Below are 22071 nucleotides of genomic sequence, written 5' to 3'. Positions count from 1 at the left end.
TAATATTACTGTGCTGTGTTGAAGTTCCTAACCTTTGATGGTAGAATGGGGAAGAAAAAAAATCCCACCACCTTTCTTCCCCCATGTTGTTGAAGTCTCCCTACCCATCCGGTATGTCCAGCTTATCAATTAAGATGAACCACATGAACTTCAGAAGGTGTTTCATCTAAAAGACACCATGCATTTAAATGTGCAGTGCCACCTGCAGCTTTTTTATTTTTTAACTGAAAGATTCTGTTCTTAGTTCTGTGTACTCGGTGTGAAGTTGAGCCCTTTGATAGAAGTTTTACTGATGTTTTTAAACGAAGTCTTTTCAGACACACAAAACAAGCCAGATACTTTAAACTATGTGGAAAAAGAAGGTGGGTGAAAAAGCAGTAGGTGCCACAGGTTTATCAAACAGAGAAAAATTAGGCTTCAGTTACCAACACAACAGGTCACAGGCATTTTCCATGATCACTTTGAGAGCTACTTGCGCGACACTCGGCAGCCTGTAGGTGATTGCTTGGAGTGAAATTGCTCCTTGGTGTAATGCTGCTGAAACCAACAACTTCCACTAGGGAGGGATTGGGCCTAATGAGACTTGCTCATCCACAAGTTTCCACACCATAACATGAGGGAAAGGAGATCAGAATCAGACTGGCACTCGGGGAACCTGGATTCCGTGCCTGGCTTTGTGACAGACGTCGTGTGGGATCCGGGGCAACTCACTTGGACTCGAGTCAGAATGAGTGCCAGTGCCAAATTCCCAATGAGGTTTACCAGGAGGAGGATTAAGTTACAGCAATCTAAGGCCTTGTCTGCATTTACATGCACCCATCTACTTCAGCTACACACATAGCACAGCTAAAGTCAACATACCCACCACAGTGTCTTGTGTATGGTAAAGTCAGTGGGGGCTGTTCGCCTGACAACGTCCGCTATTCTTTTCATCTCGACGGAGTACCAGTAGCAACAGAACTGGGCTTAGAGATTGATTTATCATGCCCATGGTAGACTTGATCATCAATGGCCAGTGGATCAATTGCTGCCACTTCTCCATCATGTAGCGGAGTCAACACAAGTCCACTTTACTCCTGAATAGAACTACACAGGGGATTAATAGGCCTTGATTTACACAGGTTGATTTCATGCCATTAGTTGAGTCACCTTAACTATCCAGAGTGTCCCACTCTCCAGCTCCCCCACCTCCAGACATGCCCTTAGACCCCAAAAGTGCTCAAGTAACGTTTGAAAAATGGGAGTTGTCACTGTCAGTGTTCCCTATAAAGCTGAGCACCCAGGTGGGCACCCAAGAGATTCAGATGACCCGCAGCTGCTTAGCAGAGCACCCACAGGCAGAAGGTGGTGCACATCTGCACATGCCTCAGTCCATACAACAAAATTTATTCCACGTATGGATAGAAAAAATTGGAGGGAACACTGGTCACCTTTAACTCTTTGGGGCTGTGTCTACACTACAAAAATAACTTTGAAGTTCCTTACTTCGAAGTAAGCAACTTCAAAGTAGAGCATCTACACACAGTCTACTTCAAAGTAGGACACTACTCCATTCCGCGGAATGGAGTAAGGACTTTGAAGCTGGGCTCCCTACTTGGAAGTTAACTTTGAAGTAAGGGGGGAAAAAAAAGTGTGTAGACTCTCTGCTGGCTACTTTGATGTAGTGCCTAACTTAGAAGTTGGTTCCTAGTGTATCTAATAAAAGTAATAGACAAAACAGTCAGGGAGCGGAACTGTCTTGTCTATTTAGATTGCCAACTGTCCAGGGCAGGGATAGCCTGTAAACCTCATGAGGACCAGAGCCCAAGGCCATCATTCAAGACATTCAAAATCAGACAATACTCATTTGAAAAATATAAAATTTTAATAAAGGCTACATCTCTTAATTACAATAATTATTGTACCAAGTAATTTTTCTTTAAATGAAACTCTTTATAATGCATAATTTACAGTATAAGTAAAACAAAATGCCATGGCAAAAGTCACGAGTACAGGACTTGTAATAAAAGGCATAAAATATATTTATACATAAACCCCTTAAACAAACAAGGGAAAGCATTAACCCTGAATATAGGGCGACACATGGCAAAGTAACACCATGCAGGCACAGGTACTGTACTGAATAAATTTTAAAACACTTGAGATAGTGTATTATTTTTCTTCCACCGTACATTTTCTACAATATATACAGACTTATTACACAAAGTAGTAATGGCAAACAGAATGCACCAATTAAATTAATCAAAACAGAACCCAAAATGTAGAAATCTAAGGTCTTTCTTGGGAAAGAGGTGCTCTGTCCCAACATACACCCCCACAGGGAAGGTTTTCAAAGTGTTACAAAGTTGCTTAGCCCACAACTCCCATTGGCTCGAATGGGTGTCATTTAGGTAAGATCAATAGCAAAACGCATTGGAAAATCCACTCTGTTGGAGTTAAACGTAGGTTAAATACAAGATGTGCTAACATTGAAGTAGAATTAGAAAAATAAGATCGCTAGCTACATGGCATACACATCTGGATTTGAACCTAGCTTTTGCAGTGTGCCCTCTTGGTGTGTTAATATGCAAGAAGTGGCTGGCTTCTTCTCCTAGGCTGGCATTTGCTGTCAATCTGCCTAGTGCAAGACAGGCACTGGACATGACATGAGTCCCACACAAGGAGATCAACAACAAGAAAAACCCTCGCCACCACCTGAGGGGTTGGGGGACCGGGGACCCATCGCTGTTACTATATTGCATCTAACACTTACAGACCATTATTACAAATCAGAGCAGCATAAATTAAAATGCACTGACCTCTAAATGAATGAATGAATGGCAGGGCATGGGAGTTATTTCTTTAGAAAAGCATTTTATCTTCTCTTGGAGAAATAATGGGTGCAGCATCATTTACCTACCCCAATCAATTATTAATGCACCCTAACAGCTGAACTCCAAAGATTGTAGATAGCAGGACATAAAAAAATAAACCCTTCTCCTCTTTCTGCCCCTCCCCCGGCAACCCCTCTTATCACCATTGTTAAAGCAGCATATCCATAAACTGGACTCAAGGGAAAACAGACTGTTCAATAAATATCAATAAGGATTACTGGTAAGGTAAGCTATACACAGTTGCCCTTAGTCCATAGATTTCAGATCCCCAGGAATTCATATATTATGTATGGAAGTCTCTTCAAACATGGTCTGCATCTTCAATAGCCAACAGTGGTCATGTTTTTAATAAATAGTTCAGGGTTGATTGGTTTTTATCATCTCAGTACCCAACTCATGAGAAATAAATGCCATTTTTCCCCCCTCTAAGGCTAATTTGGCTTCATAGGCTTCGCTTTGTCTTCTTCATTGATTCAAAAGGTTCCTTCAAATTTTTGTTGCTGTTGTCATCTTCGTTGCTGTTGTATGACCAAATACATCTTTAGCTTATGTTGTGTCAGAGAAACAGATGCCAGTCAATCAATCCTCTCGACTTTCCCAAGAATCCTTCCTTCATACATGGGCAAAATTGTGTCATCTTCCCAAATTTCTTCAAAAACCGCACCGCAGTCAAATTCATCACTTGCTTTTTTGAAATAATATCTGTGGGAGAAAGCAGTTCAAACAACAAGGTGTCACTTTACCATTCTTTTTAAGACAACAGCAACAAACATTTCCAACTAAGCGTCCGATTCGCCTTTCACATGAGTGTTATCAAGTTAACTGAGAAAGAAATCAGTTCCAATACCATTAAAATCCTCCATAACTCACAAGTGATCTGTATGCAGTTATCTGCCAATATTTGATTTAGTACGGATTCAACTCCAGCCAGCCAAGCCGTGCTGAAGAAGAAATGTTTGAGGAGAAAAGGAATGGAATATATCACTTAATAAAACAGGGCACCTGAGGGATAGAGCCTTGAACAAGTTCTATGTATTGGCAGCAGCTCATATTATCAACAAGAGAAAATAAAAAGCTCTGCAATCTCTGGCCAAACATCTTATTTAACTAAATAAAATTCTAACCAAAAATCCTAGTTTTTGTTCTCTTTTCTTTCATGCATAAATTCTGGAGCACAGCATTACATGGTTATTAAAAGGGGATTTTTTTTGGGGGGGGGGGCCGCGGGGGGAAGTAGTTCAAAGTGCTTCCTCCAAAACAGGGTGCCTTGCATTTAACAAAACAAAAACCACAACCTAAAATATTCATGCACTGTTTAAGTTACAGATATGGCAGTGTTTGTTCTCTGATGTTTCCTACTGGTCGCATGCAAAGAGCAATCTTGGCAAAGCTTGCAATATTTGACACTGGAAGGTCAAGTAGAAGTGTCCTGCATTCCTTTTCTTTTGCTCAGGGTCCTTAGATCATGAAGCCAACGCTCACCCAGGCAAAAAGGCACCCCCACCCCTCTTGTGTCAAACAGTGAGGACCCCTCTATTATCCCGAATTAGACCGTTCAGCCTCTTGATTAAAGGTTTCTTTTATCCCTTTTCTAGCATTCTTCCTTCTAAGGCTGCTTAATTGCATATGCACAAATGAAGGGCTTCCATTCAGAAGGTTAGCATTTAAGGAGCCTGCTGGTCTGCTACCACACACCTCCTCTAATCTGCCCTGCTCTCTGGCTCTCTTTAAAGAGCACTTTGTGATCTGATCAGCAAGCAAAGGAAAATCCTCATCAGATAAGATTTTTTTTAAAACAATTCCCCTGCTCTGTAATTTTCAAACAAGGGGCTGAAGGTGTTGAAGGGCTAAAGGTCGTAATTTTTATCAGACAATCCCCCAAAATTTATCTTGGATTTTTCACTTTATTAAAAACATCAACTGAATTTGTAGCAGCTTTTGAATGAGTTGGCTATAAAAATATTTAAACACTAAATACTCAGCAACAAGTTTTAAGTTTACTTTTAAGCCAAGCTAAATTCTAAAGATAGAGAGAGAACAGGGGTGAGTGAACCAGCTACATTTTGTCAAGGTGTATTTGCTCTTCTCTCTCGCTCTCTCTCTCTCTTTTTTTTTTTTAAAGCCATTCCTTTTTGAAGTGATGTATGGCATCTTGTCTAATTGGGCAATGGAAATAGCTCCTTACATTCTTCTTATAAAGCTTGAATCTACACTCACTAAAAAGTCCCACTGACTTAAATGGTGCTGGTCAGGATTGTCATTCCATGAGCTGGTCAATCCAAAATGGTGAATGAGTTTTCAGGACTGTCTCCCAGCTTTGCCCTTCCCCACTCGTTTCAGAGCCTGCTTTCCCAAGGACTTCCCCCACAAACAAACTGGCTGGTATTTACAAATCTCTCTTTCTTGCGGTTGTTTGAACACTGCATCTTTATTCAAGAAAACACATCAGAACATTTTACATAATTACAACCATATTCCACAGAAAGAGACAGGGAAAGAGAGTGAAGTAAAGCAATATCCTCCCCCACATCATCTTCAAACAAGTTGCTCTGCACTTATTTGCTCACAGAAACCGGCTTTCCATTCAAACATGTTTTATGTGGCAGGCTTTGCTTCTCTCCCCCCCCACCTCCTCTCCCCCAACATCTGGCACCAATAGAGTCTAGCAGGGCTGGTGTTGCTGTTTTGAACTGCTGCCATGTTAAGATTACCCAACACACACCCCCCTCCTCTCTCTCTCTCTCTCTCTCTCTCTCTCTCTCTCTGTGTGTGTGTGTGTGTGTGTGTGTGTGGTTAACGCCGTAAGTATTAAATCACTGCTTCATTTTTTAAGACAAAGCGTGAAACACAATGGGCTGGGTGAATATCCCACTGCTTGGTGGGACACATGACTTTGGCATTGAAAAGGGAGCAAGAACAGAGCATTTTGGTGCCCGTGTTACAAACTGATTCAATCAATGAAGAATTTGGAGAGCCGACCATTTATGCACGTCTTTGTGCATTAAATGAAAGGCAAAAGCTTCAAAGACATGCTTATTAAGTGTGCCTTAAAAAGAAATCAATGCCAGATGTGACCAAAGCAGCCTAGTTAGTGTCTCTCCCCAGCACAGACACACACCCGCTACTCTGGGGTCGTGTGGCCCTCTTCCCTGAAGGTCACCTGCAGTTTCACTCAAAGTCCAGCCAAAAGTCAAAGCTTAGATCAAATGATTCCCTGGAGGGACACAAATTTGTGTAATTAGTTTCACCTTGTGTCTGCGTGAGATAAAAAACTGGGCACATACCCAAGTTCCTTTTATAAATTTCTGTATTGTCTTTACCCAGGTGTAAAGGGGAGAGATCTAAGCAGAACATTGTTTCATCCTTGTCAGTCACTTAAAAACATTTTCTCAAGTAATTACAATCTGACAAGGCAAAAATAATTGTACCTGCAGGGGCTTTAAGGCCACAGAAGTTTTAAAATCATATTCAAGCAACCTAGCATCACGAGAGCGCATTTCAGAGGACACAGAATGACACGTTCTGAGGGCACTAAGCAACTGCTGAGAGAACGGGATAACAGTAGAGAGTCTGGCTTTGCACTGCTTTGTTGCCAGTTCAGGTTGGTAGTAATTGCAAGCTGTTGCCCTCTGACGGCAGCTGGGAAGGACAGGGGACCTAGGTGCCTCAAGCCCAACAAGCATTTAATGCAGCTCCCTGCTCAGCAAGGTGTGACCAGACTCTTCATGGACCTTTCAGTGCCAGTGAAGATTCTCCAGTGAGGCCACAAGGGAAAAGTTGCCTCATTTTGACTTTTTTTTTTTTGGTCAACTTCTGCCTCCAGAGTGCACACCCTGGTGCCCTGGAGGAGTGCCAAATTCAAACTAAAATTTCAGAACACTTAACCCTGGCTCTTCCCTTTGTAAGAATGAAAGAGCTTTGTCGGCCAATAGGACATAATCAGTTCACTACTGATCAGATCCATTCGGCCAGTATGGTAAAAATAAATGTGGACAAAGCCACTGTAACTGGAGGCAGCAAAGAGGGGAAACCAGCTTCTGAGCCACCGATACAACCCCTAGGCCTTTAGAATTCCTTTTAGCCACATGGGTGGCTCTGAGAGACAGCAGGAAGAGAGGGCTATTGACCCTCCAAGGGTTTGCAATTTCTAGCTGAAAAGCGTTACTTATATGGTTATTGGTTATTCATATGGATGCGCTATCAAAGGAGGCCAAGTGCCAAAACCCTCATTTTACGTCTAGGAGATTAAGTTCAAAGTCTGGCAGGAAGTGGGAGGTAGAGGGAAGAAAACTTAGATGTCTCCAAGTCATGGGCTAGACCCTTAATCATAAGAACCTCTTTCCTCTTTATGAGCATAAGCATACAGGCAATAGCTGTCCATGGCCAGTCAGTGTTCTCCTACACAACTGCTGTGTGACAGACACCCAGGGGACATCAGCCAAGCTGACTGACCCACAAGACAAGACCAAGTTCAGGCAACATAGTGTTCACGCCTCTCTAAGCCACCCTGGTTTTGGTGGGGGAGTAGGAAAAAGGACAGAGGAGAGTTCAGTGAGCCAGTGCAGCCAACCTCCCAGAAAAAGGTGCCGTAAGTTTTTCCCTTGTGGGCGGGTTTGCAAAAACTATTTGACGGTTATTTTGGTTCATAGTTTCAGCAGACGAAAGAAACCACGAGAGTCTTACCTATAATTTCCCTTTTTGCTCAGCTGCTCTTTAAAGTGCCCAAGTGTCAGGCTCTGGGCCTTTAACATCCTCCGGTAGGGTATTTCTTCTCCACAGAAAAAGTAAGTGACAACCAACTCACTAGACTGGGAGGCATGAACCACTGGGACTTTCTTTGGCTCTTTGTGACTGCAACAAAAAAGAAAAGACATTTCTCATTCAGAGACACAGGCGTCACTGCAAGCCAATACTGATAATATACGTGAAGGCAACCAGATTCATGCTGGGCTCAGTTTGAAAGTCCAGCAGTACCTTGCAAGGAAATCATACGTATGTGCTGTGTTCGTAGGGCACCTAAGCTTACCAGGAGCCAGGCCCATGTCCTCTCTGTGCACAGAATACATTTTGTTACGTGCACTGAGGCATGTGTGGATGTGCACTGCCACTAGAAATGTACGCTGCCGGATGTTGGCACTCTTCTAATCATCTGGGTAGTACCTGAACCTCTCCTGGTACCCACCCAAGGGCTCAACTTACAGGAAACACTGGTCCTGTCCCACTTCTGGGTATGATGCTAATACAAATAATAATAAGAATGCTAAGCAGCTGAGCTGTATTAATGAGCTATGCCTCAGAGCACGCTTGTGCCCATTTTATGGATGGGGGCAGTGATACTCAGCAGACCATGAGCTCTAACAGTAAATCCCAATGCTTAGGGATCTAACCGCTATGCTAAACAAATGGTCATTAAGCCAGAGTTAACTATTGTATGCTTGGTCTACCAAGGTCACAAAGACAACTTACGTAATTTTCATTCACGCAAGAGAGACATGGCAGAGAACAACAGTTTATTGTTTTGCTCCCTATCTACACCTGTTAGCTGGTGGTATGGGCATTGCAATGCTCACCAGTCAAAAACTACACAAAACACTGCCCCGAAAGAACAGGTAACATTCCTGTACCCGTGGACAGCCGGGCAAAAAATGAAGTGAAATCTGCCTCCTCTTAAAATTAATAAAAAATTGCTACGTAACAAAATAACAACAGGGCCTTGAATGCCAGGTAGCTAAACCCAGACCCACTTCTGAGGCAATGTATACTTGGCATGTCAAAAGGTCACAAAGTGTTAGTCCACAGTAATTTAGTGTTCCTAATTCATTCTAAGTCTTTGTAGAGTGGCTTCAGGGAAGAAGGAGAAAAAAAATGTTCCTAGCAAAGACAGCTGGTGGATTTAAGGTCAACCAATTAAAAATGAAAGACTCTAGTCAGGTGGCTTAGTCGGGACTTCAAACATTGCTCATTGCTTAAGATGAAGGGGGTGAAAAAAAGAAAACTTTAATTATTTAGGCCATTTTAGACCTCTCTGTAGCAGATTTCTTGTTAAAAGAACCATCCTGTAATTAGACTAATCCAATCTTTGTCCACTTTACAGGAATCCAAGTTAAAAAGAACCAGAGACAAGATTTGAAAATGTTTCATGCTTTTTTTTTTTTTTTTTTTTTTTTTTTTTCAAAAAAAGTATATTTGAAAGACTAAACTTCAGATATAAAAATGCCCTCTATTTTCAAAGTGCCATCCATTAAATGCAAATATAATTAAAGGCAGTGGAAATATATGTAATGCATCTATCTATGTACTCACTCTTCTGTTGTTAGATTTGCATGGCAAAAAGGGGCATTCCCCCCTTGAACAGCAGACGAGTGGATTCGATCCCTCTGCTGATTTGAGGTTGAACATCTGAAGTTGGGGGAAGAGACAAAAAAAAAAAAAACCTGTTAAAGTTAAAATACATCCTCTTAATTGAAACCTCTGGATGAGCCATTACATTTCATCTTTGCATGAGCACACAAATCAAAGAAAGAATTAAGAATGCAATGGATGAATGTACCCTTCCATATCCAAATGCATAATCAACAAATAAGTCATAATTCAGCATTTAGCCATGTTAGCTCCAGGCAACAATCTATGCCCACTGTGAATGTGAAACAGACAATGTGGAATTCTGGGGAGGGAGGGAAGGAGTTCACTTTTGGGACATAATTATGTTTTATCGCAATGCCTACACCTCCTTGCCTCCCACTACAAATCTGGAGGCCTTCCTACCCTGGAAGATGAGACTACATGCACACTGTACAAGATTGCCAGCCACAACTGTTAGCTTGCTAAATTCATCTGCCTGCCAGCCAGTTAACCAGTAATGCCACTTGGGAGACTGCAGGGGTAGGTGGGAGAAGAGCCTAAGGGAAAAAGGCAAAAAAACAGACGTAGCCTGAAATAGGTGCTGGAATCCCATTCCTGAAGAAAGCCATATTGGTGATTCAGGCCCACTCCCAGCAGGGGGCGTCTGTCTATCACAGAGAGGTAATCAAATAAGGTACTCAGGGCTGGCAAAGTTGAGGAAACTTTTCACTCCCCTCTCCCCTGGCATTTCCCTTGGTCGTTACCTTTGTTTCTGAGGCTTGGAGACTTCCGCGAGCCTGCGGCAGGCTTCCTCCAGCTGGGCGAGGGTGTTGGGCGGGGTCAGTGGTGGCATGGTGGGATCCTGGACGAATGGGTGGGCAGGCTGCACCCCACGGGTGTGACTGCTGGCCCCCCACAGGTGGTGGCGGGCTGGGCGCTCACAGGGGATTGCTTTGGTGGACTCCAAATTGTAGGCCTTCTTTGTGCTTTGTATGCTGGGGGTGGAGATGGAGGGGAGGGGAGGGGAGAGAGAAGAGGGAAGGAACCGACTTATAAAAGCTGGAAAATATGACTTCAATAGCAGCTCCTATTCTACCCGCTCCCTCTCCAAAGTCTGTCATAACATGAAAAGGGTTGGCTGCCAAAAACATGACATTTTTGTGGTTTTTCTGGTTCTGCGGAACGGCTTTTATATTAAACCGGAGGAGCAAAGAGTCTCATTTGTTTTTAGCGATTGTAAAAATAGACAGCCTGTGTAATATATAAATATTTACCGGGAGCGATACTGCTGTAGACAGCTGTATATTTACCTATGAGGCTTGTGCTTATTTTGTCTTTCGCTCTCCAGCATCCACTGCCAGACGTTCTGCGACCGATCCGCCTCGCCCCCAGGTAGCTGGAGTCCGGGCACGATGGGGAGACCAGCTTCCCCAGCCGGCTGGGCAACGCCATCCATTACCTTGCCATTCCTCTTGGTCAGCGTGCCAGTTCTGCTAAGGATGAGACACAAGGGGATGGGATTCCCGCCCCCAGCGGGCACCGTTAGTACCCTGTCACGACCACACTTCCCTGGTTTTATGGGGCTCGTTCTCCCCGGTTCTGCAAAGCAATCCCACCTCCCTCTTCCAGAGAAATGGCTCCTGTAACTTACCCAAGCGGTTCCAGGGCAAGCTCCATCCCTTTGGAATGGCTCTTGCCTTTGGAATAGCAGTTGTAGTCGCTGCCCCCTGGACAGAAACACTGGACCCGTTGGGCTGCCTCAGTTTCTATCTGCTCTTTCGTCTTGGGGGTGGTGTGGTGGTGGATGTAATGGTGGTGAACGTGTTTGGTGGTCTGCTTGGTGATCAGTCCCTTAGCCAAAAGGGCACAGGCAGCTGGCAAGGCCGTGCTTGGCTGTGGCTTGCCCCCGGGGAGACGGTCTGGGGAGTGGGCACGGGGGCTGTTCCGGCCCATACCGGGCGACTGGCAGCCGGGAGTCTTCAGCACTCGTGAGAGGTGGTCATCCAGGATGGCCTGTGGGTCATCCTCATAGCTGCCGGATGGGAGGAGAGTGAGCGGATGCTGCTGATGGTGAGCGGTTACTGCCTCCCGATTGGGCTGCATGTTTGCAGGTAGCTCTGATCCCTCTTTTTCTTCCTCCTGGAAGGGGCAACGTGAGTTAAGAAATAAATAAAAAGCCAGCCAGGGGTGGGGAGGAGGGAGATGCAGGGAGGCAGCTGCCTTGGAGCTGGGGCTCTTCCCACTTGGCTGGCAGGAAAAGCAGAGCTTGTCTGCCTGCTGGACAGTAGATGCAGAAGTACTGAGGACAGATCATGAAAGCATAGAACATACATCATGCAAAGAGAAGCCATCCCCCCGCTGCCCCACACTGGGACAGTCTGCCATTACTGCAGCTCCCTCCCACCCCTCCAAGCAAGATGTGTGACCAGCCAGCTCCAAGCCCCACACGGGCGCCAGAAGGGTTAATCCTCCTACCTCTTTGATCTGCTGCAGCCTCTCCTCCAGACTATCCATCATCTCTTGCTCTTGCTTCAGCTTTTCCAGCCGGGAGATCAGTTCAGCAGCAAAGGCAGCCGGTTCCACAGGGGTCATTTCCTTCGGGAGACGGTGGGTTCTCTACACAGAGCAGGGACAAAAGGGATAAGCCATGTTGAGAAGGCAGCGCGAGTGGCGGAAGCTTAGCCGGAGCAGCATTTCTGGGCCCACTGTGCTTGTTGTGTCTCCATGTTTGGATGAGGAGACTACCGCAACTAGGCATAGCCTGCTCTGGATTTTTATGAGCTAGCGCTGTGGCCTCATGGAGTGACATCCTTCCCACTAGTGTTTGCCTTCGGCAGGAGCAGTTGGTCGCACTCCGAGGAACCCCGCTTGTTCCCTCTGTAGTACAACCAGCCCATCAGTAGCTACTCTGAAGTAGAAAATCTTCAAAGACTGTTGTCAAACATCAAATGGAAAAAAAAAAAAAAAAAAAACCTCTGAGGTGGGAGGGAGAGACTTTAACTGAAGGAAGAAAGTGGGTATAACAGAAAGGAGTTGGAAATTAAAAAAAATAAGATGGGGGAGAAAAAGGGAGGGGGGGTGGAAGTCAAATGGTTGCAGATCAGAGAAGGACTGGTAATTTATTTCCTGGCTACACACTGGGCACCTTTGAGGTAGTGTTGTCTCAACAGTGTCCTAGATCTCCCTCCCCCCCACCCCCCAATCTCTTTGTACAGAAAATGAAGAAAGCTGCTGCAGGCTAGTAGTGGTACACTGCTGAGCTTGGCTGCCTCAAGCAGATCTATCAAGGGAAAAAGGGAACATCTCCAAATCAAGTGCAGAATATAAAAAGGCAAACGTGAATTTCTGCCAAAAGCAGCAAACATGGTAGAAGAGAGAGAGAGAGAGAGAGAGAGAGAGAGAGAGAGAAACCACCCACCAGAGTTCTTCCTCCTCCTTTCTGTCATCTCCCCTCCCCCAGAACAAACCCGTCTGATCGCTTCCCCACTTTTAATTTAATTTAATTTTATTTTATTGGGAAGCAGAAAGGTGAACTGCCAACTCTTCCACTGACTGCCCACCAGATGAGGCAGGGCCTTTCTCCAACAACCACTTTGCTCCAGAAAGGATGGAGCTGTAGGAAAAGGCTCCACTGCTGGAAATTGTCACTTCTACACAAGCCAGCTCTATTCAGTCCCTGATCAAAGCACTGCCTTACAGAAAAAGTCAATTTGCACGCCCTGGGACAAAATAATCTAATTTACAAGCTCAGACTACAGAACTTTCTTTAGAGAAGGGGGAGAAGACCACCCTCCCTCCCAAAAAGCATTGAGATCCCCATACAACCCCCCTCTCCCCCACCAGAAACATTAACCAAACTGCATTGCTGCTAAAGAAAGAAGAATTTTGGAATATCAACCTCAAGACAAAATATGTTTCTACTTGTCTGTGTATTTATGCAGTGCAGGAATCCACAGCACCCTCCTGAAGCCTGCATTGAATTAACAAGTCAATGGGTTAGTTTTCAGGAGCAACACAACCAGAAGAACAGGATTCCCTCAAACCCAAGGCAGCTAAAATTGTTTTACTATTCTTAGAAGGCATTTACTGGCTACCAGTGTTTTGGTTTTGGGAAACTAGTAAATCCTATTAACTGCCAACTGCGTTTTTGAAGTCTCGGGGCAGAACAGCGAAAGCAAAACACCGCCCTTATCAGAACCCAGATGGTGTGAAAGTGAAGGGGTGGGGCAGGGGGGTGGGGGGGAGCATTTAGACAGGAAGGACCCAAGCAATCAATCAATCAGATGTGGTGAATCTGGAAGATGAGTGCTACTCAACGATCCAGAGAAAGGCAAAAAACCCTACACAGAACCCAACCTCATGCAAAGCCCAGTGTGACACAATGCCAGCAAACTTTTCAGAAGTGTTTTAAGCTGATGTTTGGACTTTGTGTGGACAGAATAAGCCCAAAGAACTCAAGCCAAGGGCAGTAAGAACAATAAGCCACGCCTTCCACATTTCTGTAGCCCTGCTGACTCCAGCTGAAGAGCTGGCCTATCTATTAACTTCTCTTCTTGAAGCTTTCGGTCTTTGCAGTCAGAGACAAAGGATACAGGCTGAGAAAGAAGCCCTTTTTCTCCCTTCCCTTTCAGGCCAGTCTCTTCCAGCCCTGCAAGGCGCAGCAATTGAGGACCTTTACTCCAGCCAGTTTTCAGAGGATTGTGCATCAAACTTACCGGAAAATGAGGTAGAGAAACTTGACCATTGGCCTTAATGCTACGATGCATTTCCCTCTGGAGGTGCTTCTTACTCCCAAGTCTATAAGGAGGGATTCCATCTCTGCGAATGGACAAAGACAAGTCATAGTCAACTAGGATATCCTAGGCTTATTTATTTCAACTTAATATCCTGTAACTCAATGGACCATTGCAAGTCCTACCAAAACAAAATCGTAGAACCCTGGGTCTGGAAGAGACCTCAGGAGGTCATCGAATACTGCCCAAATCAGGATCAACCCTCACTAAATCATCTAGAAGAAAAGTGCTACTCAACGATCCAGAGAAAGGCAAAAAACCCTACACAGGGTCAAGCTGGGACCGAAACCTCGAGGGATGGAGATTCCACCACCTCTCTGCATAATGCATTTCAGTGCAGTGTTTCCCAAACCGGTAACATTCGCATACCTCTTTGGGACTTTGGCATTATTGGCATACCCCTCTCTCCCAGTGGCATTACAGTGCTTACCTTTTGAATTTTTAGTAATTTATTTTCTGCAGTGTACCTCTTGAAATGCTTTCACATACCACCAGTGGTATGCGTACCACACTTTGGGAAGCACTGTCCTAGTGAAATAGTTTTCCCTAATATCCAAACTAGACCTCCCCTACTGTAACTTTAGATCACTGTTTCTTACTTTGCCCTCTGTCACTCCTGAGAACAGCCTCTCTCCATCTTCTGTAGAACCTCCCTTTAGGAAGTCAAAAGTTGCTGTCAAATCCCCCCTCACTCTTCTCTTCTGCAAACTAAATAAGCCCAAATCCCTCAGCCTCTCCTTGTAGGTCATGTGCTCCAGCTCCCTAATCATTTTGGTGGCCCTCCACTGAACCTTCTCCAATGCATGAACATCCTTTCTACAATAGGGGGTCCAAAACTGGACATAATACGCCAGATATGGCCTCACGAGCGCCAAATAGAGGGGAATAACAACATCTGCTGGAAATGCTTCTCCTACTGCACCCCAGTATGAAATTAGCCTCCTTGGCTACAAGGGCACACTGTTGACTCATATCCAGTCTCTCACCCATTGTCAGAAGTCAGAATTCAAAATTATATAATCCTTTTTACTCTTCCCAGCAAGCCACCTCCATGTTCTCTGAAAGAGTCTGAACAGACTGAACTCCTGATTCAGACGTCCTGAGCACCAAAGACTCCGAGTGAAGTCAATAAGTCCGTGGATGTTGAATGCCTCCAAGGGGCAGGGCGGGGCAGGAAATCAAGCCTAAATCACTAAGCCTGGATGTTCGGCAGCTAAGCAAGTGTTGCCGTGTAAGCGGTGACCACAGATGTGTAGACACCTGAATGTGGACAGATTTCTACTGAGTCCTGTTGACTTCAACAGGACTCTGCCTGTACAGCTTAGCAGATTTGGGGCCTTACAGAAAAAAAGTCTCTCTCTCTCTCTCTCTCTCTCTCTCTCTCTCACACACACACACACACAGAGTCTCAGAGGGGTAACCATGTTAAGTCTGTAGCTTCAAACAAACCAAGCAGCTATATAGCACCTTAAAGATTAACAGATTTATCACAAAATGAGCTTTTGTGGGCAAGATCCACTTCTGTATGTCACCATAGGCCATGCAAGGGTCACCAACCAAAACAGCAAGAGCCATTTTTTCAAATAATTCAGTTAAAAAACCTCAATAATTCAAGAGCCGCAAGGCATGTGAATATGAGCCGGTCCTTAACAAATAATGTCCAAACCATAGTTTTTGTAACCCCTGTTTTAAGAACAGCACACACATATCCCACAATACACTTCACATATTAAAAGGAGAGTTATCCAATGTTTCATTTGTTATCAAGGTAGGAGTTGCTTGTTGTTAAGCTTTTCACTTAAATATCAAAAATAATCAGGGTTTTTTTTGTCTTGTTTGGGCGGGGCGGGGGGGGGAGTTCATTGCTGTTATAGTGTCGGGAACCACAAAGGAGTCCTTAAGGAGCTGCAGGTGGCTCTCTGGAGCCACAGGTTGCAGACCTTGCCATAGGCTGTTTGGAGGAGCATGCTAGGTCTAAAGCAATTCAAAGGGCTTTTTTCCCCCCATTGGAGGTGGGACCCAACATGCCTCTTCTGCTTTTTGAGGTTACCCTGCACACCCCAGTAATGTCATTACAAGGTACAGCAATGGAACGTCATTCTCCTTCCTGGCTTTGTCAGCCCATTGGGATAAAGCCTTCCAAAAAAATTCCCCAGACCAAGTGAGAAGAGCTATATAAATAGCCCTCAAGACAGCATATGCAACATTTTAACTGGAGCAATGAGGTATGCTGTCATCTGGCCATGCGAAGATTTACCCAAATGAGTATTAAAAACAACAGAACAGCCATACTGGCTGAGACCAAAGGTCCATCTAGCCCAGCATCTTGTCTTCTGACAGTGGGCAAAGTCAGGTGCTTTGAAGGGAAAGAACAGAACTGGTAATCACCAAGTGATCCATCCCGTCACCCATCCCCAGCTGTTGGCAAAGACAATTTAGGGACACATCAGGCCATGGCTTTGCGTTCCTGCCCCTGCTGGCTAATAGCCATTGATGGATTTATCCTCCTTGAATGAATGGATTTTGAGCACAAATAGTCCACTGACCGAAAAGCATGGCTGATAATCATGAATTTCTCTTCCCAGATTTCCTACGAATTTGAGGAGCAACCATAGTCTGTGTGCTCCAGTCTCTCCACCTTCTTCCCTCCAAAAAAAAAAAAAAAAAAAAAATCCATAAGCAATAGTACTTTCCTACCCAACATGGGGCTGTGACACTTGAATGTTAATGTTTGTAGAACATTTTGAAGTCCTCGGGTGTAAGGCCCTCTATAAATTCTACTCACAGCCAGTGAGAAAAGTACATTCCAGGGTGCTATTATATACTTCTCCATTTCTGTACCATCTGCCTTCCCACAACCACCTTCTTTTCCTCTCCCCTCCACACCCAAAAGCCCTCACATCTCCCTCCCTCCCTCTCTCTCTCTCTCTCTCACACACACATACACACACACACACACACACACACAAATTTAAGATCCACCACTTCCCACTGTCTCCAACAGTGAAAGAACTAGGCCAAGATTTTTCTAAAAAGGGATTAGCGAATTGTTTCAATGTTTGGGTGCGGAGCCTGAGATAACTTGTAAGGACCCAGTTTTCAAAAAGTGCCAAACATCCATCCCCAGGGGAGAGGGGACACCGTGGAAATGGGGCTCCATTAGAGTTTCTTGAGCTGGGTAACAAAAGTCCAGGCACCCAACTCCTACAGCTTCTAAGCAACTAATTCACAAGTGATACGGAGTAGCAAAGACTAAAGGACAAGTCAAGCCTGTTTACTGTTTGAAACAAACTAGGCCTTGGCTAAGGGAAAACATGTTTGGGGCAATGATTTAACAGGCTGGACAGTCACGGCACCAGTTATGCCACAAGCAGGACCACTGATGGAGGGGGGTGGGAGGAAAGGGGCAGCTGCCTTCCACACCCAGCAGTAGCAGCCCTGGACCCTTTAAGATGCTGCTGGTGCTTCAGACATTGTGGTCCTGACAGCACTGAGGGCCGAGTGGGGAAGGCTAGTCTCCAGCTCCTGTTTCCACCCCTTCTGGGGGACCCCAAGGTGAGCCCCCTCCCGCCCCACACACACACCTTGCCCAGGGCCCAGCAAAATCTTTTGCCAGCCATGGTCACAAACAAGTGAGTTTAAGGTGCTCAGTTCAGCTCCTAATGAAAATCTGCCTCAGGTAGGCCTCAGCTGAGAAGTGGCTCAAAGTGTAGCGCCTCCTATGGGAACGCACTCCAGAGAATCATGCATCGCATCTGTCTGCCCTGCCTCATCCCACGACCAGCATTATCACTCATTATGGCAAGCAGTAAACACTTATGATGAAAGATGGGGCAATAAAAAGTATGAAGATATCTGTTGAACTTGGCTTGGAGGCCAGCCCAACAACACATGAGTTCGGGTTATAAAAGCAATTATGGGGGTGGAGGTGCAAGAGGAGGTCAGGATGGGATGAAATAAAAACCCAAGTCAATGCTCATCACGTGGACAGGATGAAAGGGATATTTTTTTTAATTTTATTTTAAGGGTTCACCAGAGGTGAAGGTATTTTTAAATGAGACTTTCCATATAGAGGATTTAAAGAACCCCTTCTTCATTCTCACCAGGGTACAACTGTCGGCCTCCATATATTGTTAGACATTCCACCTTAAGTCACATATTAAGTAGCGACAACACTCAAGTCTGCACAGATGTTTACCCAAATGCATCAGAATGGATGAAGGCAAGGTGGGGAGGGGTAGAAGATAAAACAGTCCTGTAACATTCCTGGACTTCAGGGCTCCAAAGATTGAGAGGGGACAGCTGGAGAAGCGAACAGAACCCCTCTCCGTAGAATGACAGAACACTAGAACTAGAAGGGACCTTGAGCGGCCATCAAGTCCCGTTCCCTGCCCTCATGGCAGGACCAAGTACCATTCTAGACCATGCCTGATAGATGTCTAACTGCTCTGACATATTTCCAGTGATGGAGATTTCACAACCTCCCCAGGCAATTTATTCCAGTGTTTAATCAGAAGTTTTTTCTAATGTCCAACCTAAACCTCCCTTGCTGCAGTTTAAGCCCATTGCTTCTTGTCAATCCTTAGAGGCCAAGGAGAACCATTTTTCTCCTTCCTCCTTGTAACTCTCTTTTAGGTACTTGAAAATCGCTATTGTGTCCCCCTCAGTCTTCTCCTTTCTAAAATGAACAAGCCCAATTCTTTCAGTCTTCCCTCACAGCTCATGTTCTCTAGAACTTTACTTGTTCTTGTTGCTCTTCTCGGGACTTCTCCAATTTCTTTCCTGAAATGTGGTGCCCAGAACTGACTTCTCGTGTCTTGCTCACAACACTCCGGTTAATAAAACACAGCGTTGCCCCCCTCCAATATACAAAGATGCTGCTGAAAACCAGCAGAATCCGGCACCCTGTGCACAGGCAACTGTAAACAAAATGTCTCATGAGCCAGATATAGAACAACAATGGGCCGCACGTGGCCCTCGGGCCACAGGTTGCCCATCACAGAGTTATAGCCTCGAGTGGCCATACCTCCAACTCCAGGGGCAATAATAGGATGATGTTATGGAATGCACATTGAAATTTATAGACTTGCAGTGCTATCCCCATGCTCCGTTGCTTGTTGTGGTGGGGGGCTTGTATGTCTCAAGGATCCGGAGAGCTATGCCAGTGGGAGCTACAGCTCCTGGAAGCATCACCCAAACTAGACAGGCCAAAGGGTAGAGACCAGACAAATCTGGATCACTTCTCCCTGAGGTAAAAGGGGTTGGTTTAGGATTAACAACCCTATCTGTTGAAAAAAAAGATACTGAAACTTCCACAAAGAACCCTACAATTATACACATCTTAGCTTCAGACTGAAGTATGGCAAGGAAAGCAGAAAGAAAGCTACCCCGCACATGACAACAACTGGGGTATTCCTGGAGCCAGCTAGAAGTTTTGTCCCAAGACAAAGCAAAGTGGAGGAGACTTGAAGATGACCTATGCTCCAGGCGGAGTACAAGGGTTAAGTAGTAATAGTACTTCCTCTGGGGATTTTGCTCTTACCCAACTGGGATGATTTGCCCAAAAAGGCACATCTCCCCATCAGCCAGTGCACCCCAAACAGTGATCTAGGACACAATTTCCATCTCTATTTAGACTTGCCCATTTTGGGGTGGTTTAAAAGTTAACCCCTTCCTGTCATGTAACAATTGAGTCAGCACCCTTTTCAGCCACTAAGCAAGCAGGATTCTCCTAGCATGGTACAGTTGTTCTTCCAAAGCAGCTAGGGAAATGTCAAACAACCAGCAACAGTGGCTTGGAAACAAACATACAAACACCTCTCTAGTCATGGTTTGGCTCATTCACAGCCATCATGAGATGGCTGCAGGTGGAAGGCAGTGAAAGAGTGGAGCATGGGTTGTGTCTGGCATGGACGACTCCAGAAAAGGTAAAACACCAACATGAACTAGGGAGCTTGAGTCTATGTAGCTGCAATGAAAAGAGTTCAGAAGTCAAGGTCAGCACCTTGCTTGCTTCTATAAATCAGACTCCTCAGGAGAATTTCACAGATTGTAACAAGGCACAAACTACAGTTTTCAAGAAAGGAAAAACTTTCATTCGATGGGAAGGTGATTTAGCAGCCTGGGGAAGAGTCAGGCCTTCTAAAGAGGGATGAGAGACAATTTTATAAGGTGGTTTTGATGTCTGCTTTTTAAACATTGGCCTTCCACATAAAATGAGGAACCGGCATGATGCCAGGTTTAAGGGGGAACACAAGAACGGGCAATCACTTATTACAGGCAAGACACGCAGCTGGCGTGGGGAATTTACAGCTGGCACGGGTGCAATAAGATACTGCAGAAAAATCTGAAGATGAAATGTGCCTGGGCCACACTGACAACTAGAAAGTGCCTTCTATTTTAAAGGGTTAGGCTTTGCCAGATGTTACAGGGCACAGCAGAGGATTACTGTTTAGAGTCAGGAAGGGGTGTAATGTTTTGGTTTTTTTAAACAGAGTTCCTCAAATAGGTCAATTCAATCTCACCATCTCTCTTTCTCCAGCAGTAAACATTCGCACTCACATTTCTTGGCTACTAAAAAGCTGTGGGTTGAAGAGCTACAGAGTTCAGGCACTAAATAGCATAGTTTAATTATAAACATTTCATCTCACAAGCTGGTGGAAAGCCAGTCTCTTTCTGGGGGAAACACTGGTTTGAAATCTTCTTTCCAGTCAGCTGCCATTTAAACGGAGCCAATTATCTTAGCCTTTTGACTCAGATGTGCCTGACCTAACCTGAATGTAGTTTTACTGCTGCTTTGAAACATCAGACTCATGCGCATATGCATTCACTCCCATCTTCATTTGGCAACGGCTCTAAAACAAGCCTCTGATCTTACCAACATCAAAAGCCTGGTTTGTAAGATAAGGTAATATTTGAAGTTCGCTCAGCAGCATTCCCCTGTGTCCAAAGTAAATCCATAAATAAGATATAAGCAAATAAAAAAAAAAAAAAAAAAAAAAACCTCCTTTCCTCTTCTCCCCTCCCCCAGTCAAGGAAGGGAAATTTGCATGATGCTTTGTGGCCATTGCAAAATTAAACGTAACCTTGACATTTAAAAAGCAACCTTACACTAAGAACAGAGAGTGTGTATTGTTTGGTAATTTTACCTGTAGTTATCAGCGGGGTAGCCATGTTAGTCTGTATCTGCAAAAGCAACAAGAAGTCCTGTAGCACCTTATAGACTAACATATTTTGGAGCATGAGCTTTCCTGAGCAAAGACTTCCTTCATCAGATCTTTGCCCACGAAAGCTTATGCTCCAAAATACCAGTTAGTGTATAAGGTGCCCCAGGACCTTGTTTTTACCTATAGTTGTAATTCACTAGATTTTATAATTCATACTTCACTTTAGTGGTATGACTGGCATAGGATTCATGGGACAAATTCTGCTCTTTGGTTTGCTTCAGTATAAAAATTGAATAATTCCACTGAGCACTGATTTATAGTCAAAGAGGACCTTTCATTAAAGAGGGAGGGCGACATACTTGCAGTGAGACAGACATGATGGCACAGCTTGTGACCATGGTGGGAATCCATGCAATAAAACATCTTCGAAAGACTTTGGAATCTTTAGCAAAGTCCATTTTCTGCACAACCCACGGCTAATAAAACTAAACATGAAGTTATAGGAAGAGATGGGCAATAGCTGCTGAAGTTTCAAATGAAGCAGTTTTACTTGCAATAGGCCCTTTGCTATGGTAGTTTTGTGTGTATAGTCTTCTACCTCCCCAGGGACACATACATGCACACACACATGTTCTAGAGAAAAGAAATAAATACCCTGCTTCCCCCACCCCCAACGTAGCACCATTTCCACTAGTCAAGGCCATTTCCACCCTCCCACCACACACAAAAAAAAGTATGAGACCATCATTTTCAGAGGTCCAGGGACAAATTCACTTTGCAGCAGGAACTCTTTCTTTCCTAGTTTTGTCTCTTAACACCCTGTAAACATTCTGCGGTCTATTGAAATCCACACATGCCCCCTTCCTCTCTCTCACTTTTCTCCCTCCTTCCCGCTGC

General features: G+C 44.7%; 1 protein-coding gene across 4 annotated transcripts in view; it reads right to left on the bottom strand.

The window, feature by feature from the left end:
• Positions 1-1911: 1911 nt before the first annotated feature.
• AXIN2 (axin 2) overlaps positions 1912-22071 on the bottom strand; it is a 34237-nt gene continuing 14077 nt past the window's right edge. For 2 of the 4 annotated variants that reach the window (XM_075014404.1, XM_075014403.1), the window contains exons 4-12: positions 13931-14033; positions 13114-13185; positions 11691-11831; positions 10867-11354; positions 10526-10708; positions 9980-10210; positions 9177-9272; positions 7557-7724; positions 1912-3575 (exon numbers count right to left, since the gene is read on the bottom strand). In XM_075014404.1, the coding sequence (XP_074870505.1) occupies positions 3449-3575; positions 7557-7724; positions 9177-9272; positions 9980-10210; positions 10526-10708; positions 10867-11354; positions 11691-11831; positions 13114-13185; positions 13931-14033 (1609 nt within the window). In that variant the 3' untranslated portion in view covers positions 1912-3448. The remainder of the gene's footprint in view (positions 3576-7556; positions 7725-9176; positions 9273-9979; positions 10211-10525; positions 10709-10866; positions 11355-11690; positions 11832-13113; positions 13186-13930; positions 14034-22071) is intronic. The other 2 variants (XM_075014405.1, XM_075014406.1) reach the window with 2 other exon arrangements.

The sequence above is a fragment of the Carettochelys insculpta genome, chromosome 20, assembly GCF_033958435.1.
Source record: "Carettochelys insculpta isolate YL-2023 chromosome 20, ASM3395843v1, whole genome shotgun sequence".
Lineage (NCBI taxonomy): Eukaryota > Metazoa > Chordata > Testudines > Carettochelyidae > Carettochelys > Carettochelys insculpta.
Note: the sequence above shows the minus strand (reverse complement) of the source record. Positions and strands in the feature narration are given on the sequence as shown.